The following is a 22,762-nucleotide window of genomic DNA, read 5'->3' on the forward strand; positions in this document are numbered from 1 at the left end:
AATGGAGCTCCGTCACCATGCATGACAGTCTCTGGTCATACCAAATTAGCTTGGCTTTATAATTGAAAAATGTCTCCCCCCTTTTTCTTATTTTTATATCAGTTCCCTTCTTTTTTTAAACTAACTATTTCTCAATCTTTGCTGCCCATCTTTATTTAATGGTGTCTGTTCTTTTTCCTGATCAGAACAAAGGTTTCATAATTTACAAAAAGAGTGCTTGACCTATAATTAGAGAAGGGGAGGAAAGGGTGGGGGGGTTTGCCAAGTGGTGTCGGCGGAGTCCGATCCCGGTTCTGGTAATGATGCTGGAGACCTTGTGTCCCCCAGGGAGTCAGAAGAATAATGGGATGGGCTATTTTTGTGGGGAAGAAAAAGCAATGGGCCACCAGCCGGTGGAATACTGGTGCCGAGCAGCAGGGGTTAGCAGGGGGCTCATGGGGGGGCAAAGGACAATGAACACCTAAACTTACAGATTGTCGCCTCTCAGCCATGCTCATCAGTTTCATACATCAGCTTGATGCACTGCTGCTGCTTTCCTTGCCCCCTTAGCAGCCAGTCCATTTGTTAGAGAGACGGGGGCAGACATTTCTTGACACTTAATAAGCTAAGTTTTTAAACGAGTCCAGCTGCAGTGGGAAGGGCATCTGGCATAAACAAAGAAAGTAAGTCATAGGTTGTTTTGTAAAATTCAAAAGCAAGCGATTGACTCTTTTTTTTTTTTTTTTTTTTTTAAACTAATAATCTGTTCTGGCCCACTCCAGATGAAATAACCATGAAGTAAAATGTGTTAAACATCTATCTCCGTAAGAAAATTAAACTTCTTTACAGTTTATGCTTTATTTCCCCACTCATTTTGGGGTTAAATTGTGGATCTGTCTAAAGGATGAAATGAAACAAAGCAGCAAAATAAACAGTTTAAAAAGCTTTTTAAGATGTACATCATTAGTATAAGAAAAAGGTATAAGAAAGAAGAGCAACAATTTTACCAAGGACAGCAATAACATATAATATGTATATAATAGTATGAAATATATTAATACTTAAAGGAGCATAGTGCAGGATTTGAGAAAAAATAAACATTCATTTTATTTTTTTTTTACTCTAAACCAAAGAGAATGAGTCCACACAAATTTCTAAACCTATTGCCTTGAAAAGATTGTTTGATACATTTTGTACTGCTTTTCAGAGTCTGGTTTGACGCTGAGGGTGACTTCAAATAACGGCTTCCAAGCCGTCATTTGAAGTCACAGCTTGGAGACAAGTACAGTGAACTAAACTACTGTTTGGTCCACAGATGCATGTGCACAGGTCTTGCAGTAAACAGTCAATGAACGGATTATGAATAAATAACCGTGTCACAGTCGCTTTTTTTCATCCAAGTCCAACCCAACAGTGAAAAGCTCATTTTTTTTTCTCAAAGAAATTACAAATGTACGTTTGTTTTTGTGGTAAGCACTGAATTTTCACATCAGCACATGGTAAAAAAGGGAAAGTGAAACACAAACCTCCCTTACCGGTATATTTTCTGAATGTTCTTAGTGCCGTTTTTTTCTATATAGACTAGGGAAAAATGTATGGACTTTATCTTGTGTTATTGGACATTTTTCTGGTGTTTTAGAGACTCGAACATGAATGCACGTATCACTCTCGTTACTGTCTGGAGATCACACAGAGGCGGCTGTGATCCCTGTTAACTACCGCTCTGAGGGACTGATAACCATCACTCTGCTTTCAGACTATAGAATTACTTCCTCAGTATGTTTGTGGCTTTAAACTGTTGTTTCTCCACCTCGGGCTGCCTTTTTTCTTTTGATTTGCTGTGTAATTGTTGTCTAACGCTGTTATGAAGACTTTCGCTGGGACATCCGTCATTACACTTTTACTACCGAGGGTACCTGAACGTCCCTCGAGTCGAGCAGCTAATAGTAACGCCAAAAACAGCTCATGGTGCACACGTGTTTGTAGAAAGATCTCCGATTGGTTGAAGTCCAGTGTCACGCTCCTGGATTTATAAAAGTCATTTTACAGAGCCAGGAGACGGAGAATAGATTCACTGTCCACTCAGAACACTTTGATTACAATATGCTCAAAGATGATTATGGATTTTTTACCAAATTATGCAAAAAAAGTAACAAATTGCAGCTTTAATAAATATAATTAAAGGTTTTTATTCATTTATATATTGCCACACTAAACGTAATTGATGAAATTTGTGTCGTAGATATGAAATAGTACAATATTAATATTATGTACAATATGTCAAGTACATTCATGTGTACGTATGTATATATGTTTGATGTGATTTTATAAACTGTATATATATAAAACTTGTGCAGATTATAGACTGAATGTATATTGTAAAAATAGTTATTTTTTTTGTGTTTGATATTATATAGAGAACCACGTTTTTTATTATGATGGGGTAGGTATGTAAAAGCTTTGCTTCTACCTACTGTACACCCTTCTGGCTGAAGAATTAGACATTTGAGTGTTGTTTCGGTTTTGTTTTTCTGAAGACTGCCGAAATAAATTCAAAATTCAAACTAAAACAAAGATTTTAGATCCTAACAACCTTTGATACAGTATGACAGGGATCGACTTACCTTTAATAATGTGCAGAAGACTTGTAACTGCCAATCATTTTGTGTTTTGCTTCTGTAGCTATACTACATACTCGCATAATGATTCTTGGGAGTTGAAAGAGCCAAAGAAACAACAAAAACAGGAAGACAAAAAGTAAGAAAACAAAACCGAAAAATAAAGTCAGTTTTTATTCCCACTGCATTTTCACTCTCATCTTTATTTCATAATTTTTAGGTTTTAAGGCTTGTAGAAGTAAACCTAAATCCATGACTTAAGTGCTGTTTCTGTACTTTTTTTTTTTAGGCGTGACAGTTTGATCTCCAGCGTACTTCTATCCTCACCATCACCCACAGAGCTAAGGGGATATTTACTACAATGCATCTTCCTCAGACACATTTATTGTTAAAAACACTGTTACCCTTTTACTGAACTATCTTTGTTTGGTATTGTTTTTGTGGTCAAAGTTTGCACAAACTGCCAGTAAGCAGTAGTTCATGATGAATCTGATTGGATTCAGTTAACGGAGCTCAAGAATAAATTTCATATGGAAAAATCCCCTCATGGATTTCTCTTGAAGGTTATAGCGTAGCTTCATAATAGTTTACTAGAACTAGATATTAAGCTGTTTTTTTTTTTATAGTTTTTTTGTTATTATTCCTTGTTTCACCCATACTTGCACTGTGATGCTACAGTGTTCACTTTGTATTAGATTAAAATTTAGTTTGCCTTCAAAACTTACACACTTGCACACTCAGCTGAGAGTGAGATGAGTCTGATAGTTAGAATTAGTAGAATTATGAAAATCCAAACAAAGAAGCAATACAACTGCTACATGATTGTTCTTCACAATGCTGCAAATTGTTGAACAAGGCTGTTTAACTATACCACTATATCTTGTGTTATTGAGATCATTCTTTACTCAATATCCTTTATTTTGTATTGAGCTGTATGTGCATATAGTACAGGGTGCCTTCCTTGTTTATTATTTTAATTTGCGAATTTCCGATTCAATTCCTTACTGATTCTCTTATGGATTCTCATTGGATGAGGGAATTAAATAAATGGATTTGTTTGCTTTAACTCTTTATTATATTATCTTTGTCTCTTTAATTTCCTGCAGGAATATCAGCTCTCTTTTAATCCACCAGGTAAAGATTGTTTTCACTGGATAATAATATATACAAAAGCGCTATATAAAATTGATGAATTATTATTATTATTACAACATCTGACACATTTTGGCTACAAACATTTGAGAATATTTACAGTGCTAATTTTGAACTTGAACAACTTGATCCAAAACTAATTCAGACATGAAACAAATAATTATTCTGTGAAAAAGAACATTAACCAAAAGTGCAGCTGCACTTATTGTTATGTATTTAAATGATAAAGCTTTAGTTTAGTCTTTGTTTACGTTTCTATGAATGGTCTTTCAGAGACGCCGTCCCCTGGTTGTTACATGTGACGTCATCAGCCGTGTGCGTGTGCGTGAGCTTCACTTGGTGCTAGCCTAAACACAATATACAGAACCTGGAGGAGTTTATCGTTATGTATTTGTGACGTAAGAGGAACCAATAAGCGGAATTGACAGGCAAGCAAACAAATGATTCTTAGGAATTGGATTACTGGGAACCGGTTCTCGATTCCCATCCCTAACCATCCTCCAGTCTATCTAACTTTTTTTTCTGTCTATTCATCCATAATGAAAGTTTCTGTTTGCTTATTGACAATCCACATTGCCTTTTCCCTCACCATCTTATTGAGAAGCCAAAAAATGCCCTCCTGAGAAAAACGGTTGCAGTTGCCAAAGGTTTGTTGATATTTCTGTTGTGTGTACAAACACACATGGGTCTCAACTAAAAGCAGGTTGGTTTCTAAAAACATTTTTTGAATGTGATATCACATGAACCTCTCATATTGATGCATCAATCTGTACTAAACTTCTACCATTCTCAGTGTTTTGAGTGAACAAGAGTTGCTCAAACTTGCATGGTTTTAGGACTGTGTGAGTACAGAAGAGAACACCCTAGACGTTAATTTACTGAGAGCATGCTACCTTTGCTTCATTCGACCCAATTTTGAGCCCGTGACCTTCTTTTTAAAGAGTAACTAAACCCCAAAACCAAAATGTATTTGGGTATGAAGTAGTGCAGTTGATTAATCCTGGTCCAACTCTCAACATTTTAGTTAATGTGGCATATTTGGCATATTTTGTTATACAATGTCAGTGACTTCCCTCAATGGGTTGATAACCCGGCTATTACAATTGATCTTTGCTATTGGCTGAAAACAAGATAATGTGACGTTTTGGGACCATCTTGCATCTGTGGGCTCTACAATCTGTGGTGAGGTTGATTGAGAGAAGAGCGAATAGAGGTATATTGAGTAATGAGTAGCTAGTTAGCATAGCATAGATTGTTCATTAGAGATTTTATATTATAGACTGCTCGTTAAGCAGTTAAGACAATGAATTTTTTTGATTTCCCTCCTCGTGGTAGGTCAGGAGAAAGCAGGGGTTTAGTTACTCTTTAAATAAAGCATTGGTGATTTATGCTTCCATCTTGGTACAAACTTTAGTGGTGCGTTCAGGTGTGAAATAAAATATCTATGCTGGTTGAAACACACCTGGTAAAAACATGTTAACGATTCCAACAAAATAAAGGCAATGATAGGCCAACCCAGTAAAAACCCTGGCAATTAAAGGTTGTATTACACATTTACTGATGCTAAGAGAAGTAGTTGCTACGTAGAAAGACTTTACAACTTTCAGTGTATTCTGTAAAATAAAAATAAAAATGACCTTGTTTGCACATTGTTTGTCAAAGTTTCCATTGTGCTGTTTCGCTCACCATATTATTTCAATGTGCATATTTTGCAGTTGCTCTTTCATTGAATCCTACCCTTAAAATGCCATGGGTCACGAGTCAAACATATGCAGCATGGATTACAATTTATTACTCCGCATTCGCCTGATAATTTTTCTCTTTTGACAAGCTTAAGTAAATCACACCGCCTTCTCTATAATGTATGAGGACTCTGCTAGCTTGATGAGTAAAGTCTGTTGCTATCGGCTGCTACCCCTGCGGTGTTCAAGTTCCCAGAAGACCAATAAGGCTTGTCTGTTTTCCAACATGACTTGGGAGTTGCTGCTGGAGCAGGTAGAGGTCCAGGTATTTATAGCAGCTATATGCATATGTTTGAGTGCCAGGTTGGATTATTAGTGCAAAGAGGTGACAGTTAAATACATGTACAGAGAATAGGAAATGTATTGGCTTCTTCCTCTCTTTGAGACAGGTCTAATCAGTTAGGGTTGCCTCTTCTCCTCATTTGATTCAAATATACTTTACTTGGGCTCAGACTTAGAATATGTCTCTTCTCTATGTACATTATTCCTTCCCACTGAAAGCTCATTATTTCACAGCTGGGTGTGTGAGGGGCGGCCCCAGCTTCTGAACCCTCCTTCGTGGCTGTATTAATCAAACTTCACACAGCAGGATAGGGTCCACCCGCTGACATGACAATGCATCCTTTACACTTCGGGACAAAAGGAAAATACAACTTGAATGTTCCCCTCAAGCAACTTGATCTTTTGAAGAACACCTTTTTTTTAAAAAAAAAAAATCTATTTCAGCTGCTTTTACAATACCTAGCTTACAGAAACTATGAACAACATACTTGAGCAAACCTTCTTGAGTAAACATTGTCTTCTCTTTCAACACAGATGATAACAAGATCTTTGCATGGGGAAATGGCACCAGTGGACAGTAAGTAAATGTCAGAAATAACAATATTGATGTTTCATTGACAGAATATGAGGAGTTTAAATCAGAAACTAGAGATACAAGATGTTTCCAGTCCTTTAAGAATGTGTTTTGCACTAATTAGGCATTCATTTATTCTGTTCTATGTCGAGACATTGAACAAAAGGCTGTGGCAATGCCCATCGTGGTCAGCAATCTGGCCTAAAAAAACATTGATATGGAAAGGTTGCAAAAATTGCAAAAGTGCTCATCACTACACAACTATACTATCCAATAATATGATCAAGATAGGGTAGTGAGAGTGGCAGCCTATTACAGCATCTCCCACTGCGGATTTGTGTGCTTTTGCTTTTTCTATACTTTCTTCCTTTATGCTGTTTCCCTTTTTGTTCGTCTGTTGTTATGTTTTTGTGGTTCTCCTGTTCTATATTTACTTTTTGTAAGAAAGGGCCGCACACAGCACAGTGAATGAGGTCCTATTGGCCACGTTTACATGGGAGCTTTATTTCCTCTTTAAAGTGGAATAAAAGTGAATTCCTCTTTAACCTGACCTTGTAAACACTAATGCTAATTTAATTCGGAATTAAACTTAATTCTGAATTACGTGGCTGGTTTATTCCGGTTTTAAATCCGAATTAAATAATTCCTCTTTCTTGTAAACAGTTAAAAACACTTAATTCCGCTTTAAGTTAATTCTGGTTGTTTTGGACATGTGCGACTTGCGACGATGACGCGCTGGGTGACAACATAATCCAACATGGCCCGGAATAGAACCAACACTATTTAATAAGAGCCTTAAAAGACATGGATATAATGAAAAAAGAGGATGAATGGAGCAATAAACATGCGCACATTCACAGACACATGGACTTATCACACACATGGAGATCAGCAAACGGAACAGGCTTCATCGGACGGGTGATACTAAGACCCGGAGACAGGGTAAATGCATCCCCGTACTGCTGCACAGGCTGTAATATCACCAAGTTTATCATTGTACCAGTTGTAAGAGCTACTATCTTTACCAGGGAGTAACTATTTATTCCTGTTTATTGTTTTTCGCAGTTTTATTGGGCTTTATTTACCGGTGATTAGGTCCTATCTCCCTTCCGCTCCGTGGACCAAAGATTCAAGATTCCAAGTGTTTATGGTCATGTGCACAGTAAAGAAACATGTTTCCCTGTACAATGGATGCCACAAAAACCAAAAACAAACAAAGAAAACAAATCAAGAGAAAAGTATAGTAACAATAATTATAATAGTTATAAATATAACAAAGTCTGTTATTGTCGAGCTGTTGCTTCAAAACTACAATCAAAATAAAGGTGAAAACAATTCTCATGTGTAGTTTTCTGTGTTACAGCCGACAATAAAATGTTTGTTGTGTGTTTCTCCCGATAGACGTGATATGTCATGTTTGCCCCCTGTCCAATCAGAGCCTTCCCAACCCCCAGACCTAAAGCAGAATTAACTAAAGCCGAAAAAACTGGTTCATAAACCAGTGAATCTCAGTTCTGGAATTATTATTTCCATGTAAGCAGGATGCAGAACACTTTAATACCGAATTATTTATTTCGGAATAACTGATTCCGAATTTTAAAAAATCATGTAACTGTGGCCATTGTTTAATCTTGTGAGCAGCTGATTGCAGTGAATGGATATGAACTGAATCAGCTGAAGCAACACCCGACATTCCCCCATAGCTACTGAGGAAACAGAAGAAGCAGGGCCGGAGCTAAGGTAAAGGATCTGATTAGAGGGAATGTAAGGCAACAAGATTGACAAGCTGAATGCTTTGGTTAAGTCTATTAGGTCTTTATGTGAGTGCAGTCTAATTTGTGTTACGGAGACTTGGCTGCACTCTGATGTTCCAGGCCAGAACAAATCCACCTCTACAGGACCACTCGGGCAGACGGATACAAATTTCTGAGCGGATGGAGGGGGGGATTGCAGTGTTGCTGAGTGAACGTTGGTGCAATCCCGCTCATTTTTGTTTGAAGTAGCATTTGTGCAGCCTGGACTTGAAACTTTTGGCCTTGGTATTGCGGCCTTATTACTTGGCCAGAGACCTTTTCTCCACTGTTATAATTTGTGCTTACATGCCTTTGTCAGCTGATGCAAAGGCAGCAACAGAGTGCATCTACTTGGACTTGCTATATGCTAATGGTTCTGATACACACAATGTCACCACTCTACCCCTACTTGGAATGTCATATCACAGCCTGCTGCTAATGCCCCAACAGTAATTACTTCTGGTGAAGAGAAAGGCCGTGTCAACAAAGACTTGGAGGAGGTGGACACAGGTGGCTGATGAGGCATTGCAGGACTACTTTGAGTCCAGACTGGGATGTGTTCCACATGCCATAGGGAGGACATTGACAGCATTACTGAGTACATCATAGACAAAGTTCTGTGAACACTCCACCATTCCAGCCCAGACTGTCAATTGTTTCCCAGACCAAAAATGGATTACCAGTGACCTAAAAGCTTTCCTAAACAAGAGGAAGGAGGCTGTCAGGTCTGGAGACAGAGAAGAGCTGACTAAAATGCAGCAATACCTAACGGTGAAGATTAGAGAGGTCAGTGGAAGCAATAGGAGGAAACTGGACTGAAAGCACTGGTATAACAGCACAATGGTGGTAGGGTTTGGGATGAAATAGATCACAAGATCTAGGCTGAAATACTACCTGACCTCTGTGGAGAGGGCCAATGAGCTGATCTGTTTCTCCCTACCTTCACTTTCCCTTTCTCCGTTTTCCTCTGGACTCCACAATCTCGGTCGCTTGTCCTCCTGCACCCCAGTCATCATGCCTTCCTCTGTCACCTCAGGCCCCATTAAACATCAGCTGGAGAAGCTACTCCATAAGAAGCCGTTGAGTACAGATGGTCTCAGTCCCAGGATCCTTATGTTTATATGGGACAAGGAGTACAGAGCAGTTGTGAGTGAATCTGTGGAGTGGGCTCGGAGAAATCCCCTGATCCTGAAGGTGGCAAAGACCAAGGGGATGGGGATTGACTTCAGCAAGAAGTGAAGGGTTTCACAACTGCTTTGTGTCCTGGGTAAGTATGTGGACACAGTGAAGCATTACAAATACCTGGGTATCTCCAATACCGAAAGTCTGGACTCTGACCTCAGTGCTGTGTTCAAAAATCTATCTATCTATCTATCTATCTATCTATCTATCTATCTATCTATCTATCTATCTATCTATCTATCTATCTATCTACGTATCTATCTATCTATCTATCTATCTATCTATCTATCTATCTATCTATCTATCTATCTATCTATCTATCTATCATCCCTTTTTTTCCTGCATTGTTGCAACTGTAAAGACACCTCCACACATACAGCATTTGACATAATTTGTCTTACCCTGTTGCTTTCTTGTTAAAACTCCTCTTGCCAGAAGACAGTATGGTTATAATGGCATTTAAGGGCCTTTAAGCTATTGGGATTCAGTGGCCCTGAAGTACTGAAGCTCATGTATGGTAGATCATGAGAAATACATAAAAAAACACAATAGCATTATTCCTCAATCTCTCATTGCTCCCATTGTCCTTTAGTCTTTTTCTCTTGATATATTTCTCCTTGTGCTGTATTCTCTCAGTACTTCTGAAGCTTTAACTCATCAAAATAGGTCCAGGCTCTCAAGTGTGGAGCTTATGGTTAGAGAACACTACAGTTGGAACTCAACAACACCCACTTGCAGAGCAAAGGCTGAGCATCCCTGTTACACAACTGGCACTCTGATATCTAAAAATTCCACAGCGCTCCTGTGTGTCTCACTGGAGGCGAGCAAGGAGAAGCAGTGCGAGAAAGCTGTGTAAATTTAAACTGGCAAACTTTCTGATGGAAATAGCTGTGACCCCAGAGTGGTCTTGTCTTGAGTTGAAGCATTGTTGTAATCAATACAGGCTCCCGTGGGGAGACCGGGCGAGGACCTTTCGTTCCTCGTTTGTGGAAATAATGGAGAAGACTGTTTGTTATTTTTCCCAGACACACCGCAAACTAGCAGATATGGCCGGGGCATCGCAGGTTATGACGCTGGCTCAGGGAAAAAAATACAAAGAGGAGCATTTTATCAAGAAGCAAACAGCAGCACTCTGTTTGAAGCTGCTGGGAGCGCACAGGTCACAGGGGTGCTCGGGCTGCATTTGACCAGCTCATCTTGAAACAGGGTCTTGGATGTTCTTTGTTCACTTACACCAGGGATACAGAGTCAGAGACACAACCCTAAGCCAATGTAAAGTAATTTGTACAAACTGAGTTAGGTCCCGTTGTTTTTAATCTCCTGTCCTGTTCTGTAAACTCAATGTAATTCATGCAAATAACTGTTAGAAATGTTTCAGTTAACAAGGATCACAGACACAATGAAAAAAAGTCTTTATTTCTCTACTTATTTTCAGGCTTGGTCATGGAGAGAGATCATTAAACCACCTGCCAGTTGAGGCTAAGCTGCCACAGAAGCTAAATGTCGAAACAGGTCATGCACACATGGATATCGCTGATATAGTTGGTGTTGCCTGTGGAAGTAGACATTCATTTATATGGACCAAAACTGGACAAGCCTATGGATTTGGGAACAACTTCTATGCCCAGCTTGGCTACGACTTCCAGAGAGTTGACTTCAAAGACCACCAGGTATGAAGATACGGCTAATTTTATAATGATGTTAGCTTATTAACTGATGACGTCTTATGAATGTGTCATACGGAATAGGCTTAGTCTAACCCTGTAATATTTAATGCTTTATCACTTGAATGCATTCAGCACTTAACACCACTTTTATTGTTCTATAAAAACAAGTCATCTGCTCAATCTCTTTTGTGCAGTATTTGTCTTAAATCCACTGCAGGGATGATGGGGGTGTGTGTCTGTTATGGGGCCTCAAGGGCCTGGATGGCTTTTTGTTGGATGGCTTCGTCATTCTCTGTTCCTACATGGTTTGCTGTACAGTTGTAGGCTGCAGAACAATACAAATTCTAAATTAAGTGCTGTGGAATTGAAAATTTGCTCTCTTCTGTAAAACAAAGTGTATACTGCACAGTGACTCTTCTTAACACACACTGACCAAAGCTAGTCCAATTTCCTTGTGTTGTGTTTAAGTATTTAAGGGAAGACTGATATAAAATAATGCTTCACCAAAATATTGTTAATGATGTTTGTGCAAAATTAACTTTAAATCTTTAAAAACAAAATGAATGCAGAAAATACTCATTTTAGTGCTAGTATTATCAACTTGTCTGTAATCACAGACACATATCAGATCAGTGCTGCTTAACAAGCAGAATGAACTTGTTTTATGAAAACTGGAAAATTTTACTGCATATGAAAAATAAGCTTTTCAGTCGGTGCATTACACTTGCATCAATGGAATCGTCCACAACAACACACAACTTTTCCCACGGATCTTATGCAGCTCTGATGAGATATTGTTCAAACAAACGGGAGGGTCGAGGGCAGTGCAGTAATGAGCGCTCCCCGGAAACATTCTCCTTGCCTCACGGTGACGCATTTCATGATGATTCTGTCCATTTGATTCCGTCCGATATTTCGTTAACGTGGATTTTATAGGGTCCTATTCTTAACTTGTGTAACAAGGAATAAAAAAAATGATGTTTAGTGCCAGTGAATCGATAACGTACTTATACACCAAAATTTGATTGTGGCAAATCTATTTTACTAGTACAGTGCCCGTCGGAAATATGTATTCATGTGGGAGCATAAGGTGTATATTTGCGGGTGCAAAATGTGGGTGCAATTTTATGGGACATGTGCATGACTTCATCACTTTTATATTTTTTTGTTTTTTGGAGTCATGTGTATTTGTGTATCTTTCTGTTGTCTTTTTGTGCATAAATGTTTGCTGTTTTTTAATTTGTTTATTTTTGGAGTCGTGTATTTTTGTCTAATTATTGTTTTTGTTGCTATTGTAGTGTGCTTCAGGAGTATTTTTTTGTATAAATATTTAGTTTTGTGTAACAGATACACACGCTCGGGGTATTTGGAACCCGTTGACCGAGTTTCAGGTCGAACTCGCACCGCGTCGGGGAGATATTTGCTCCACACACACACAGACCTCCCTTGAATTATAGTATAGATTATTGTATTTTGTTAGTATTTGTAATTTCACATTTGAATTTCTCTTATGTCAAATACATTGTGCAAACCAGTTAAGTCCAATAAATGTGTCATTATCCAGCCAGGGCCAGTTGCTCCATTTGACTAAACAATTGTATTGATAGCCTGTTGTATTTCAGTAGCTGTTGTTTTTCTTGTTTTAATCATTGTATGAGACTTTTTTTAATGAAGAGTGGCTTTTAATGGTTTTATAAAGGTACATATTGTCAAAGGAACCCATAAACCTGTCGATAGGGTCAGGCCCAGAGGCAAAACCACACTGTTTAATCTATCACACTTATTTCATTAATATGTAAGTTCTTTTGTTTGGTTTTCTGCAAGAGCAGTCAAGGCGCTCCACCTGTAGCTTTACTTTGGTCTCCTTTCTATATGATACTAGCTTTTGTTGGAAGGAATCTTTAGGTTGGACATGCCTTATGTGCTCAGGTTTTCTTCTTTGTCTAAAATTAAGTGGAAGCAGACTGAGATCTAAGAAACACTATATGCCATCCATGATCCCTCTGGTGATAAAGTATCAGGATTCGGCTTACACCTGTGAGCCCTTTGTTCAGGTCTGCTATGGCGTTTCACTTGCAACAGACAAGGTTGGGAAGATCTCTCATTTGGAGGCTTGATTGACATTATTTTAACGTAACACTGCAGGAAGCTATGTGGGTATGAATAGAAATGAAAGTTAATCTCATTTTATTCTCCTCTCATGGGCCTGCCCCGCTGTCTAGTGTTTTTGGGACAATGTCATTGTCATTTTCTCAGACATATACAATATATTTTGCATGCAGATTGTACACCTACTGTCTGGTTGTCAGCAAGCAGTTTCCTAAGCCAATCTAGTCATTTCTTATACAACAAAAAGCTTTTTTTTTCTTTATTCAAAGGGTGTAGTGTACTTAAAGTCTTTGTTTTTAACTCTAAATATAAAGTTTCCATAAAGGGATTCTCAATCCAAATTAGAAAGACAGCTGTCATGACGAAAGCAATACTCAACTTTAAGTGAAAAGATATTGTATAAAATGAATATCATATTAAGCAGTCAATACACCTCACAGCTTTTAGTTTTTCAACCTTTATTGGTAGGAATGAGAGGCGATTTAGGAGGTGCATATACTGTACAATACAAAGTACTTTAAGGCTACGTTCACACTGCAGGTCTTAATGCTTTTTTTGAAAAAAACTTTTTTTTCTTTTGCTCGTTCATATTTACACATTCAGTCTTCTATCAATTTGGAGCGAATGAAATGCGACCCTGATGTGATCCGCATGCGCAAAAGAGGTCCTAAGGTGCTACGTGCACACGCATGTACGCACTATATTTACTGTGAAGTAAATATAGAGGCGTCTTGTCTTGGTTTGTGTGTGGCACTGATGATATGTATAATATAATAAATATTTATTAATTTTAAGAATTCACTCTCCCTCCACTGTCTACCTTCCACTTTGTCCTCCACCGGGGTTACCCTCCTCCTTCCGTCTGGGACGCAGAATTATAACGCAGTTGCATTTTGATGACATAAAGGTCAGATAGAATGCGACCTGGCCAATCAGACAGCAGTTGCATTGCAAAATATCAGATACGTATTCAGTGTGTAACGCGTTACAGTCACGTAACACACTACACTTAAAATATTGGTAACTAAATTACTTAACTATTCTATAGCAATGCACTTTCCGGCGTGACCTGTATTTTAGAGTCTGTTCTCACGGCGGAGCGTTAATAGTCATTTGTCCGGTGGAATCAGCTGTTAGGGATGATGAACTGTGTTGGAATGACTAACTTGCACGCAGCCACTGGACGTCACCGTGAACGGAACATTCAAAAAAGAGCTTTAGGAGTTGTATGCAGAGCGGTTCCATCAAGACACCCGCAGCTTTTCAAACACGGAAAGGTAAAATTCATTTGAAGGGCATCCTCATCAGCCAATAGAGTGCAACTTAATAACTGAGCTATTCTATTGGTTTAAGGAGGTGCCAATAATCAGTTCACCGAGCAGGTTGCATAAATACATGTATACAATAAACAGGTGGTTCATTCCAACTGTATACATCAGACTGAACAACAGCAGCACAACCTGAACGTGTTGTTTTCTCTCTTTACGCTCACACTGTTCAGTGCATTTTTAACATTCTAAAGTTTTATGCAAGGTGTCCACTTAATATTTACTTGATGCTTATTGTATATTTAACTTTTTTTTTGTCTGAGGCTGTAACAAGTGAATTTCCTCCTGCGGGATTATTAAAGTAGAATTTATCAATAATCAGTCAATCCATAAGTGATGGCTATGGTGTCCATTGATCTCCACAGTAAATTAAGAAACGGAAAAGTAAAGTAATAAGTAGTGAAGTTACTTTTCAAATGCAGTAATGACAGGGTCCCCATGGTCATGAAATTCCTGGAACAATTATAGAATTTGAAAAAAAACGATTTCCCAGTTTTGAAAAGTCATGGAATATTTTAACCGTTTTGTAAAATTTTTGGAAATATAGCCTATTTTATTTTTATATTTAAAATATGTTAAACTCCAGAGATGTTAAGTGTTATCTCAAAGTGAAAGTGCTGCATACCTCAGCTGGTGTACGCTAAAAACCAGGAAGTGAATAGATAAAAAAAGATCTTCAGAACTAAGTCATGGAAATGTAGTAAAATATTTTGGAAAAAGTTTTGAAAAATCATTCTGAAAAAAGTGTGGGAACCCTGTAAAAAGTAATGTAATCTCACTACAATTTCCAGAAGTAATGAGTAACTAGTAATGAATGACCTCTTTGGGGGAACTACCCCAACAATGATCAGATTTATATCCACATTATGAAAGTGGCCTGGGACAGATGTAGAAAAAGTCAGGATTGCACTGTTCACATGAAAAAAATCATACACGTCACATGTGAGCAAAAAACTAAATTGACCTGCAGTGTAAACATAGCCTTAATGACATATTTGACAAACTGTGATGTAGTGATTACTTTAAGAAGTGCAGTATTCACGTCACTCTAACTGGTTGTAGAGTTGAAGCCATCTGACTGTTTCCATCGTATCGTAGACTTACCTGGAAGGCATGCATGGATCAGTTGTAAGATGGCTGATAGTAGCATCCAAATACCAACATTTCCAAAGTCAGATTTCTCTTTTCCTGGTAAATCCAACATTGAAATCTAATCTGCAATGTTCCTGGGAGCACAAATACTAAAAGTAGACCAGGTGAAACAAAAAGTGTAGTCCTGTTGTGACGACAACTTAACATGCAAATGCTGATTGGCTGAAATCTCCAAAATGGCGATGCCCACATATTAGTTAAGTTTTATGATAGATGATAAGTATCATGGAAATCGCATATAGATTACACAAAAGTTAAAATATCCAAAATGATAGCTGTTTTCCACAATGTAATGCAGCCACTGAATCAAAAATCTTTGTATATATTGTATAACTCACTGATTGTTCCGCACCTGACTTATTGTATTGAAGTGTGGGGCAGTGCCTGTAAATCATACACAAATCCAATTTATCTTTTCCACAAATGAGTGGTTTTAATGTCTTGAATTAAATAAATAAACAAACCTTTACACCGGTCATCTACAGTACAATCACGTGTTGGGTTTCGTCGTATCGCTTCAGATGCATTGTGTAGCTCTTTAACTAGGTTCCCACTTCCGAGTTCAAAATAGGCTTTTCTATGGAAATAGAAAAATACATTTGTGACCATGGGAGCAAGAAAATATAGTGTTTCCGAGTTTGACACGTGTGCAGCTTGAGCTTGGCACAGCATCCTTGTTCAGCCTGACTGCACACAACTTGTTTGAATGTCATATTTATCCCTGCGTTTTGTCAGAAAATTAACTTCCTGTGAGTTTGCGGCAGAGCCGAGCATATGGCCACAGCTCTCTGGAGATGACAGCCTAGCGGAGCGGGAGCTCGCCGGTGCTGCTGCCCTGCTCTAGCGGCAGATGCTCCGGGCTTCTCCGCGATTAAGTGGAGATCATCACTGTTTTCTTTGAGCACCGCTGTGCCTTGTACTCTGAAGTGTTCCGTTAATCACTGCCTGCCTCTCTGCCTTTTCCACACAAGCTGCCAAAGCACTCATTAAGTTTGAATCTCCTTCTTACTGCTTGTTTGCTCTCCAGCTCGATTCATTGCATGGCTGAATGTTTGCAGCCACACTTTCGGCAGGTCTGTACTGCATGTTTACGAGATGGATCATAGTTTCTATAAAAAAAAATAAACAGTTTTTAAGGCTTTGTTGTTTTACTAGTACATGTGATTTCTTTGCTAATGCTCTTCAGGGCCACTTTAATGCATTGTAAGCAAGCTGTCATATGTTGTTGTGGTTTTAGCCGCCGAATGTTGTTTATCGCTCCTTCTCCCAGATGTGGTTTCCGGTTTATCCCTTCAATGAATAATACTAGAAGTACAAGCAGAGGAGGTAAATACCCTCTCTACACATGACATGTTTTTACATTTTGAAAACATTCCTTGGCTCTACTTGTCATGTGTTTTCATTGTGCATTTAAACATTTCTAAAGATCAGGATGCAGATCTGATGTAAATCATGACTATGGTCAAAGAGAAAGATAAAGACAAGGCTTTGGTTCATCCCCCATGCCTCCAAACCTCAGTATCTCACATCGTGTTATATGTATACACTTCCTACACAGGCATTCATTCATTCTTATTGTTGAAAATTGTGACATGCTTTAACCCTGATTGATCCTGATCTGCGACACAAATAATAATGTGATTAAAGGCTTTTCGCAGCTTCTTTCCTTTTTCTGCAGTGGAAAATAACATTAGATATTCAATAACATTAGATATTCCCTTTCATGCTAATCGCCTTGGTTGGAAGTATACCTCAGTGCACCAATAGGCCACAGTAATGCTGCCTTTCTTCCAAAAAAGAAAAAAAAAAAAGCCATCCAAAATAACCTATTTGCTGCACACCCACACACGCATCGCTTAACTGCGTAACACCGTCATTCTGTGCCTATCAAAGCCTGGCTTGTTCGTCCTGGTGCAGCTATCATTCCACCACAATGGCGTGATGGCATTACTCTGCTTTGGAAATCATTTGCAAAGCAAAGCAATAACATGCACCTTGTAAATAAAGGAATTGATCCTGTTCATTGTATGTTGGATTTCCTGGATAAAGCTTTGGGGAATGGATCCCTGTGCCATCTCAGACCCTGATATCTCATCCTCTAGTTTACTTTTCATTTGGTGCCACCTTTTTGATGTTTGTTAGGTAAATGCACAATATGTGAGTCCCTTTACTAAACTGACTGCTTGGTTGGCTGCTGATTCGTTCCACTTTGCCTCTTTTTCAAGGTGTAGATTTTCAGATAGAAAACTGGTTTTATTTATTGAATCCAAAACCAAAATAGCTGTTCCCAATCAACTATTAGGAAATGACTTTGCATTGATGAAATACTTGGATTATAGACTTTGTGTTGGGAATCAATTTTAGCTGACAGACAGTTAATAAAGCTGATTTTTGTCATCAGTTTTTCAAACAAGACAAGACATTTATTTGTGTTATATTGTTAGAGTGCCATGCGATTTCATACCCCTTAGGTTTGCATATACTGGTAGTTATTAAACACAATGGCTGTTTATCTCAAAATTAAATCTATTCACAACTATACAAATTGCTGCTGTGCTCCTGGCAAGGTACAACAAATTTTGAGACGAGGAAAATCCTTGTCAGGAGCAGCCAAGGGAAGAGGTGTCAGTTTGATACCACAAGTACACTAACGGCTGTGCGAGAGCATAAGCGTTCGCTGCGCATCAGTGATGGTGCGTTTGATTTCAACACTGACCACCGGTGATGCCAACCCCGTAGTCCTCGTTTGAGTTGCCACTTGAGACACAAACACAGACAGCCCTCCCCCACGTCTCCTTCAGACGGATGCGGCATAGGGGAGAGACGGAAAGTGGTAGTGAGAGTGTCAAGCTGCCAGACAATAAAGTCGTTAAGAGAGTACATACTCCTCTAGCTTGCTTGTGTTGCACCATAGTACGTGGGAACTTAGTGTGGGTGTACAGTGACCTTATCTGCTATACACATGTCTCTAGGGGCACCATAAAGGAAAATCCTTCGTATCTCAGGCCTTGGGCTCTGCAATGGAATGAGACGCAGAAAGAAGAGTAGCCGTGTAGTCACGAAGGATTACCTGTGCCAGTGGAGATGCAACTTCTTTTCAGAAGCGCCCATGTGTCTGACTCTTTAAGACCTCTTCTGACATATTTGGGGCTTACTTTTCGAAAATGTTCAGCCAGAAAGCTTCTGCTGCAACTATAGAAGTATTGTGTGGTTTTATTTTTCAAATTAAACACAAACTACAGTTTAGTATGTGCATTATTTTCTTCGGGTGAAATAGCAATATGGTGATCTTGACCTTGTTTCAGGTTGAATCATGCACCCCACTGTTTTTTTTAATATTTCCCTGGTGTACGTAATACTGAAAGCACATTTACAACACATCAATAATTCTGTACATTTCCTTCTGGAAAACTAATTCTCCTAATAGGATTTTGTCAATGTGATTTGAATAATGATCTCAAAACATCCCATTTCAGGCTACTTTACTAAATAGAATAAAACTAATAGCAACAGTTATCCATGGTAGGGGTTTTGGTAACCTTCTTTTCTGTTTCTTGCCAACAGCCAATTTACTCTCAATTAAAGCATAATATTAGCACTTAGTAGGGCCTAAACAGAAATAACCATACATGACAGAATATCACGCCTTGAATATAGGCTTAAGAGTGGGTGTTCAGATGGATTCGGTTTCTACACTCTTATTAGTGGTGCTGATTAAATGTGTTTGCATGCGTGTTTGTACAAGGCAGAGAAGTGTGTCCATGGAAGCTGGAAGTTGTTTTCTTAAAGATAGAGGGCACGCTAAACTAAGAAGAAATTCCAGGTATATTAAAGAGAAAAGGTGTATCTTTATGTTGAGAGCCATTCAGTGAAGATGCCAGTTGGTTAAAGTTAGCAGGAAGCTGTCCTAGTAAATGGCAGCAGCTGCTCGCAGTTCGAGAGAGCATGTCCCAGTCAGAGGAGAAAAGCGATGGCATCTACATTAATACTACCTTAATGGCCCATCTGGCGCTCCGTAGGGTCCCTGGCTGTGCCACCGACTCATAGCCATTTGACAGGCAGTCTCCAGCGCACCAGACGCGCATGGCATGCCAAATGGCTGGGAGACGCCTCCATGGCACACAGATCTGTCAAACTCTCTGACGCTGTAGTCACACAGGCAAAGGGAAGTTAAGGCAAGTTTTCACACGTGATTGCTTCTTGACATAGATGTGGAGGGGGTGGGTGGCAGGAGGGGTGACTGGCTTGTCTATCCTTTTCTTCCACACTCTTCCCAACCGCACACACACACACACACACACACATCGGCACATTCCCCAAAATGTACACAACACACCCTCACTTTACCGCACACTTCCTACTTGATGCTAAGTTACCATGACAAGATTAGACTTAAGAACACCAGGTTAAGATTGGCCAGTAGTGGATTCTCTCTGCACTGAAGGCAGATGGAGATACCAATATTTTTATGCTGCTAGTCTCTTTCCCATTTTGTAAACAAATGCTGGAACTCATTGCTTCAATGAAATAAATTGTAAAAGGTCTTATCAGAACACAGAAGTGGTGGCTAGCTATAGCTATGACATAAATGGTTGACATTGCAGGTTGCGGTTCATGATGCAACACAATGATACACTTATACCAATCAGTTCCAAACACTTTATGAAAGTAATTCATGTAAAGGGTGAAGTTTTTTAAAACCCAGATTCATACCTGCTTTAAGCTGTCTTTTTTGGCCGTGTTAATTTTATCATCTGAAACCATAACAAAAACTTCTCATCAACGACCCTTTATTCCGTGGCTAATTTGTGACAAGAACGTAATTTACAAACTAAAATCTTAGTTCATTATTAACTGGGGAGTAAAACTTGATGACACTGGCTGACTATACATTCTGTGTTACAACTATCATCAGTGGCTTGATTGTTTTTTTGTTTTGTTTTTTTTAACTAATCAATTCAACTCAGGATTAGAGATTTATTCTTGCATGTTGTAAGTCATTTGTTCAAATATACAGAATATAAACAACAACTTTTGAACTACATGGTTATTTATTGAACTTCTTAATTCATTTTTGACAGGCCTTAATCATTTTTATTAATCAATAGTAATATGACACATTCTTAGTACAATGGAGTTTTTACTATCATGACAAACATTATTATTTTTAAATATATTACAGTTTAACAAATTCTCAAATTACAACCAAAAATGGCTTTGCTCTTATTCTTTGTTATGTAACCCCCCAAACTCCTTTTCCCTTGTACCCCCCCCACCCCCCACCCCCCTCATCCCTTTTTCTATGTTTTTCATTGTAATAAAGTCTGGTTTACCCAGACCTAGGGAGGGCTGGTAAGTGTACAAAAAGGGACACTTAAAAAAAAAAAAAGACTAGGATGAGACTAAAAAATAAACTAACAGAATAAACTAATTTACTTTGTGTAAAGTTTTAACTTAACTTTAACTAAATCCAGTCTTAAGTGAATGAAAATCTTTTCAAAATGAACACTGGTCTTTGGAACCAAGTTGCATGTTCATAATATGAACAAAATATCACTTTTGAATACAGAGGTATGATACAGGCTATGACAAAGGTCTCAGTAGTGGACACCAGCACAGATTCAGAACCATTTCAGAAGTCTATACCACATTGATGCTGCATGGAAACAGACCTAATTCCATTCAAATTGTCAACAGAAAAGTACCGCATGACTACTTTCAAACATTTTCAGGCATTTTTGCTCCTGAACACTTTTTTTCTTAAGGACATTTAAGAGAGATATCAGCAGTTCAAAAATGGAACGGAAGGTTCTTTAGAAAACACATTTCAAATGGCTTATCCAGTAGGTAGCCCCAGAGGACACCTCAGGGATAAACTTTGGCAAGAAAGAAAAAAGAAAGAAAGAGGGAGAGAAAAAAAAATGGTTAAATTGGAAAGAAGAAGCGATTGGAACTAAAACACTAGAATATGTGGAGGAACGGTATCTTCTTAAGCTTCCAGCATCTCATCAGAAGAAACTCAGTGCTCCATACCAGCGTTCACTCTGAATACGTCGCTGTGTTTAATAGTTAAATGAAGATGGGTGTACGTTTGTCTTTTTTCCAGATTGGTTCAGAATGAAGTTGCCAGTGCTGATTATTTTCTGGACTCTCTCCATTAGAGAGTATCCCAGTTCATGTTATTGTTCCGTGTAAGCTGTTTTTGATGTGGTCCTTGTTCGGTTAATCAATGAAAAATAGTACAGGGAGCGATCACTGGGACAACAGCTGCTGACCTTTGTTTGTAAAAAGGTTAATGGAGAATTAGGTTGAGGCAGAGAGAAGAGGGGAAATGTGGGCTCATGCGAAGAGGAGAATGAAAAGACGGCAGTGGGCAAAAATGAATTCGGGGGCACATGGAACTCTTCATCTTTTCCTCCCATTCCCAGATGTGATGCTGGCAAGACGTAGCCTTTGAAGAGCTTGTGGCAAAATAGGCAAAAATACGAATACACACATTCCACTTTCTTTGTGTCTTATCCATGGCCTCTTTTTCCCCTCTCCTTCTGTTGCTCCCCCTTTCACGCACTCTCCACGTCTCGCTCTTCATCTATCTCCCTGGGCATCTCCGTTCCTTAGTGGCAAACCCAGCTCCGGGGTTTCTGTGGTACTGCATGTGAACCTTAACTGACTCCTTAGACAGGGAACTCACACAGCCTCCCACAGCACTGAGACATCTTTTCCCCTAACTTGGATTAGAAATATCTTCTTTTTTTTTTTTTTTTTTTTTTTTTGCTTTGCATACGCTTTTAATCATGTGGTTAGGTCAAAAGAGATCATTATTGTTTGCAAATGTGAACTTAGTTGACGCTAGGAATTTAAATCAGAAAGCAAGTTCATGTAAGATTCATTTCAGAAGCACTACAGTTGACTACTATTATCATGCATCGCCTTGCAATTTATATTTAAACCACTAGAGGGAGCTTATAATACTGTATGGAGGGTAAAGGGACTATTTACACAGGAGTCATTTATATTTTATTTGCTCTTGAGAGACAAGGAGTTAATTATTTTAATTGCCACCCATTTTATCACTTGCAGTTAGGTGGGATTTTGTAGTTAAATAATACAGTTTACAGCTCAACACATCCAACATCCCTCTACAACCCAATGAAAAGTTGGAAATATTCAGTGTCTGAAAAATA

General features: G+C 38.7%; 1 protein-coding gene across 1 annotated transcript in view; it reads left to right on the forward strand.

Moving 5' to 3' along the window:
• Positions 1-22,762, forward strand: part of LOC114469484 (ultraviolet-B receptor UVR8-like) — a 362,330-nt gene that overhangs the window by 51,309 nt on the left and 288,259 nt on the right. Inside the window, exons 3-4 of the mRNA XM_028457028.1 lie at positions 6,308-6,350; positions 10,758-10,992. Of these exons, the coding sequence (XP_028312829.1) occupies positions 6,308-6,350; positions 10,758-10,992 (278 nt within the window). The remainder of the gene's footprint in view (positions 1-6,307; positions 6,351-10,757; positions 10,993-22,762) is intronic.

This window comes from Gouania willdenowi, chromosome 9 (genome assembly GCF_900634775.1).
Source record: "Gouania willdenowi chromosome 9, fGouWil2.1, whole genome shotgun sequence".
Lineage (NCBI taxonomy): Eukaryota > Metazoa > Chordata > Actinopteri > Blenniiformes > Gobiesocidae > Gouania > Gouania willdenowi.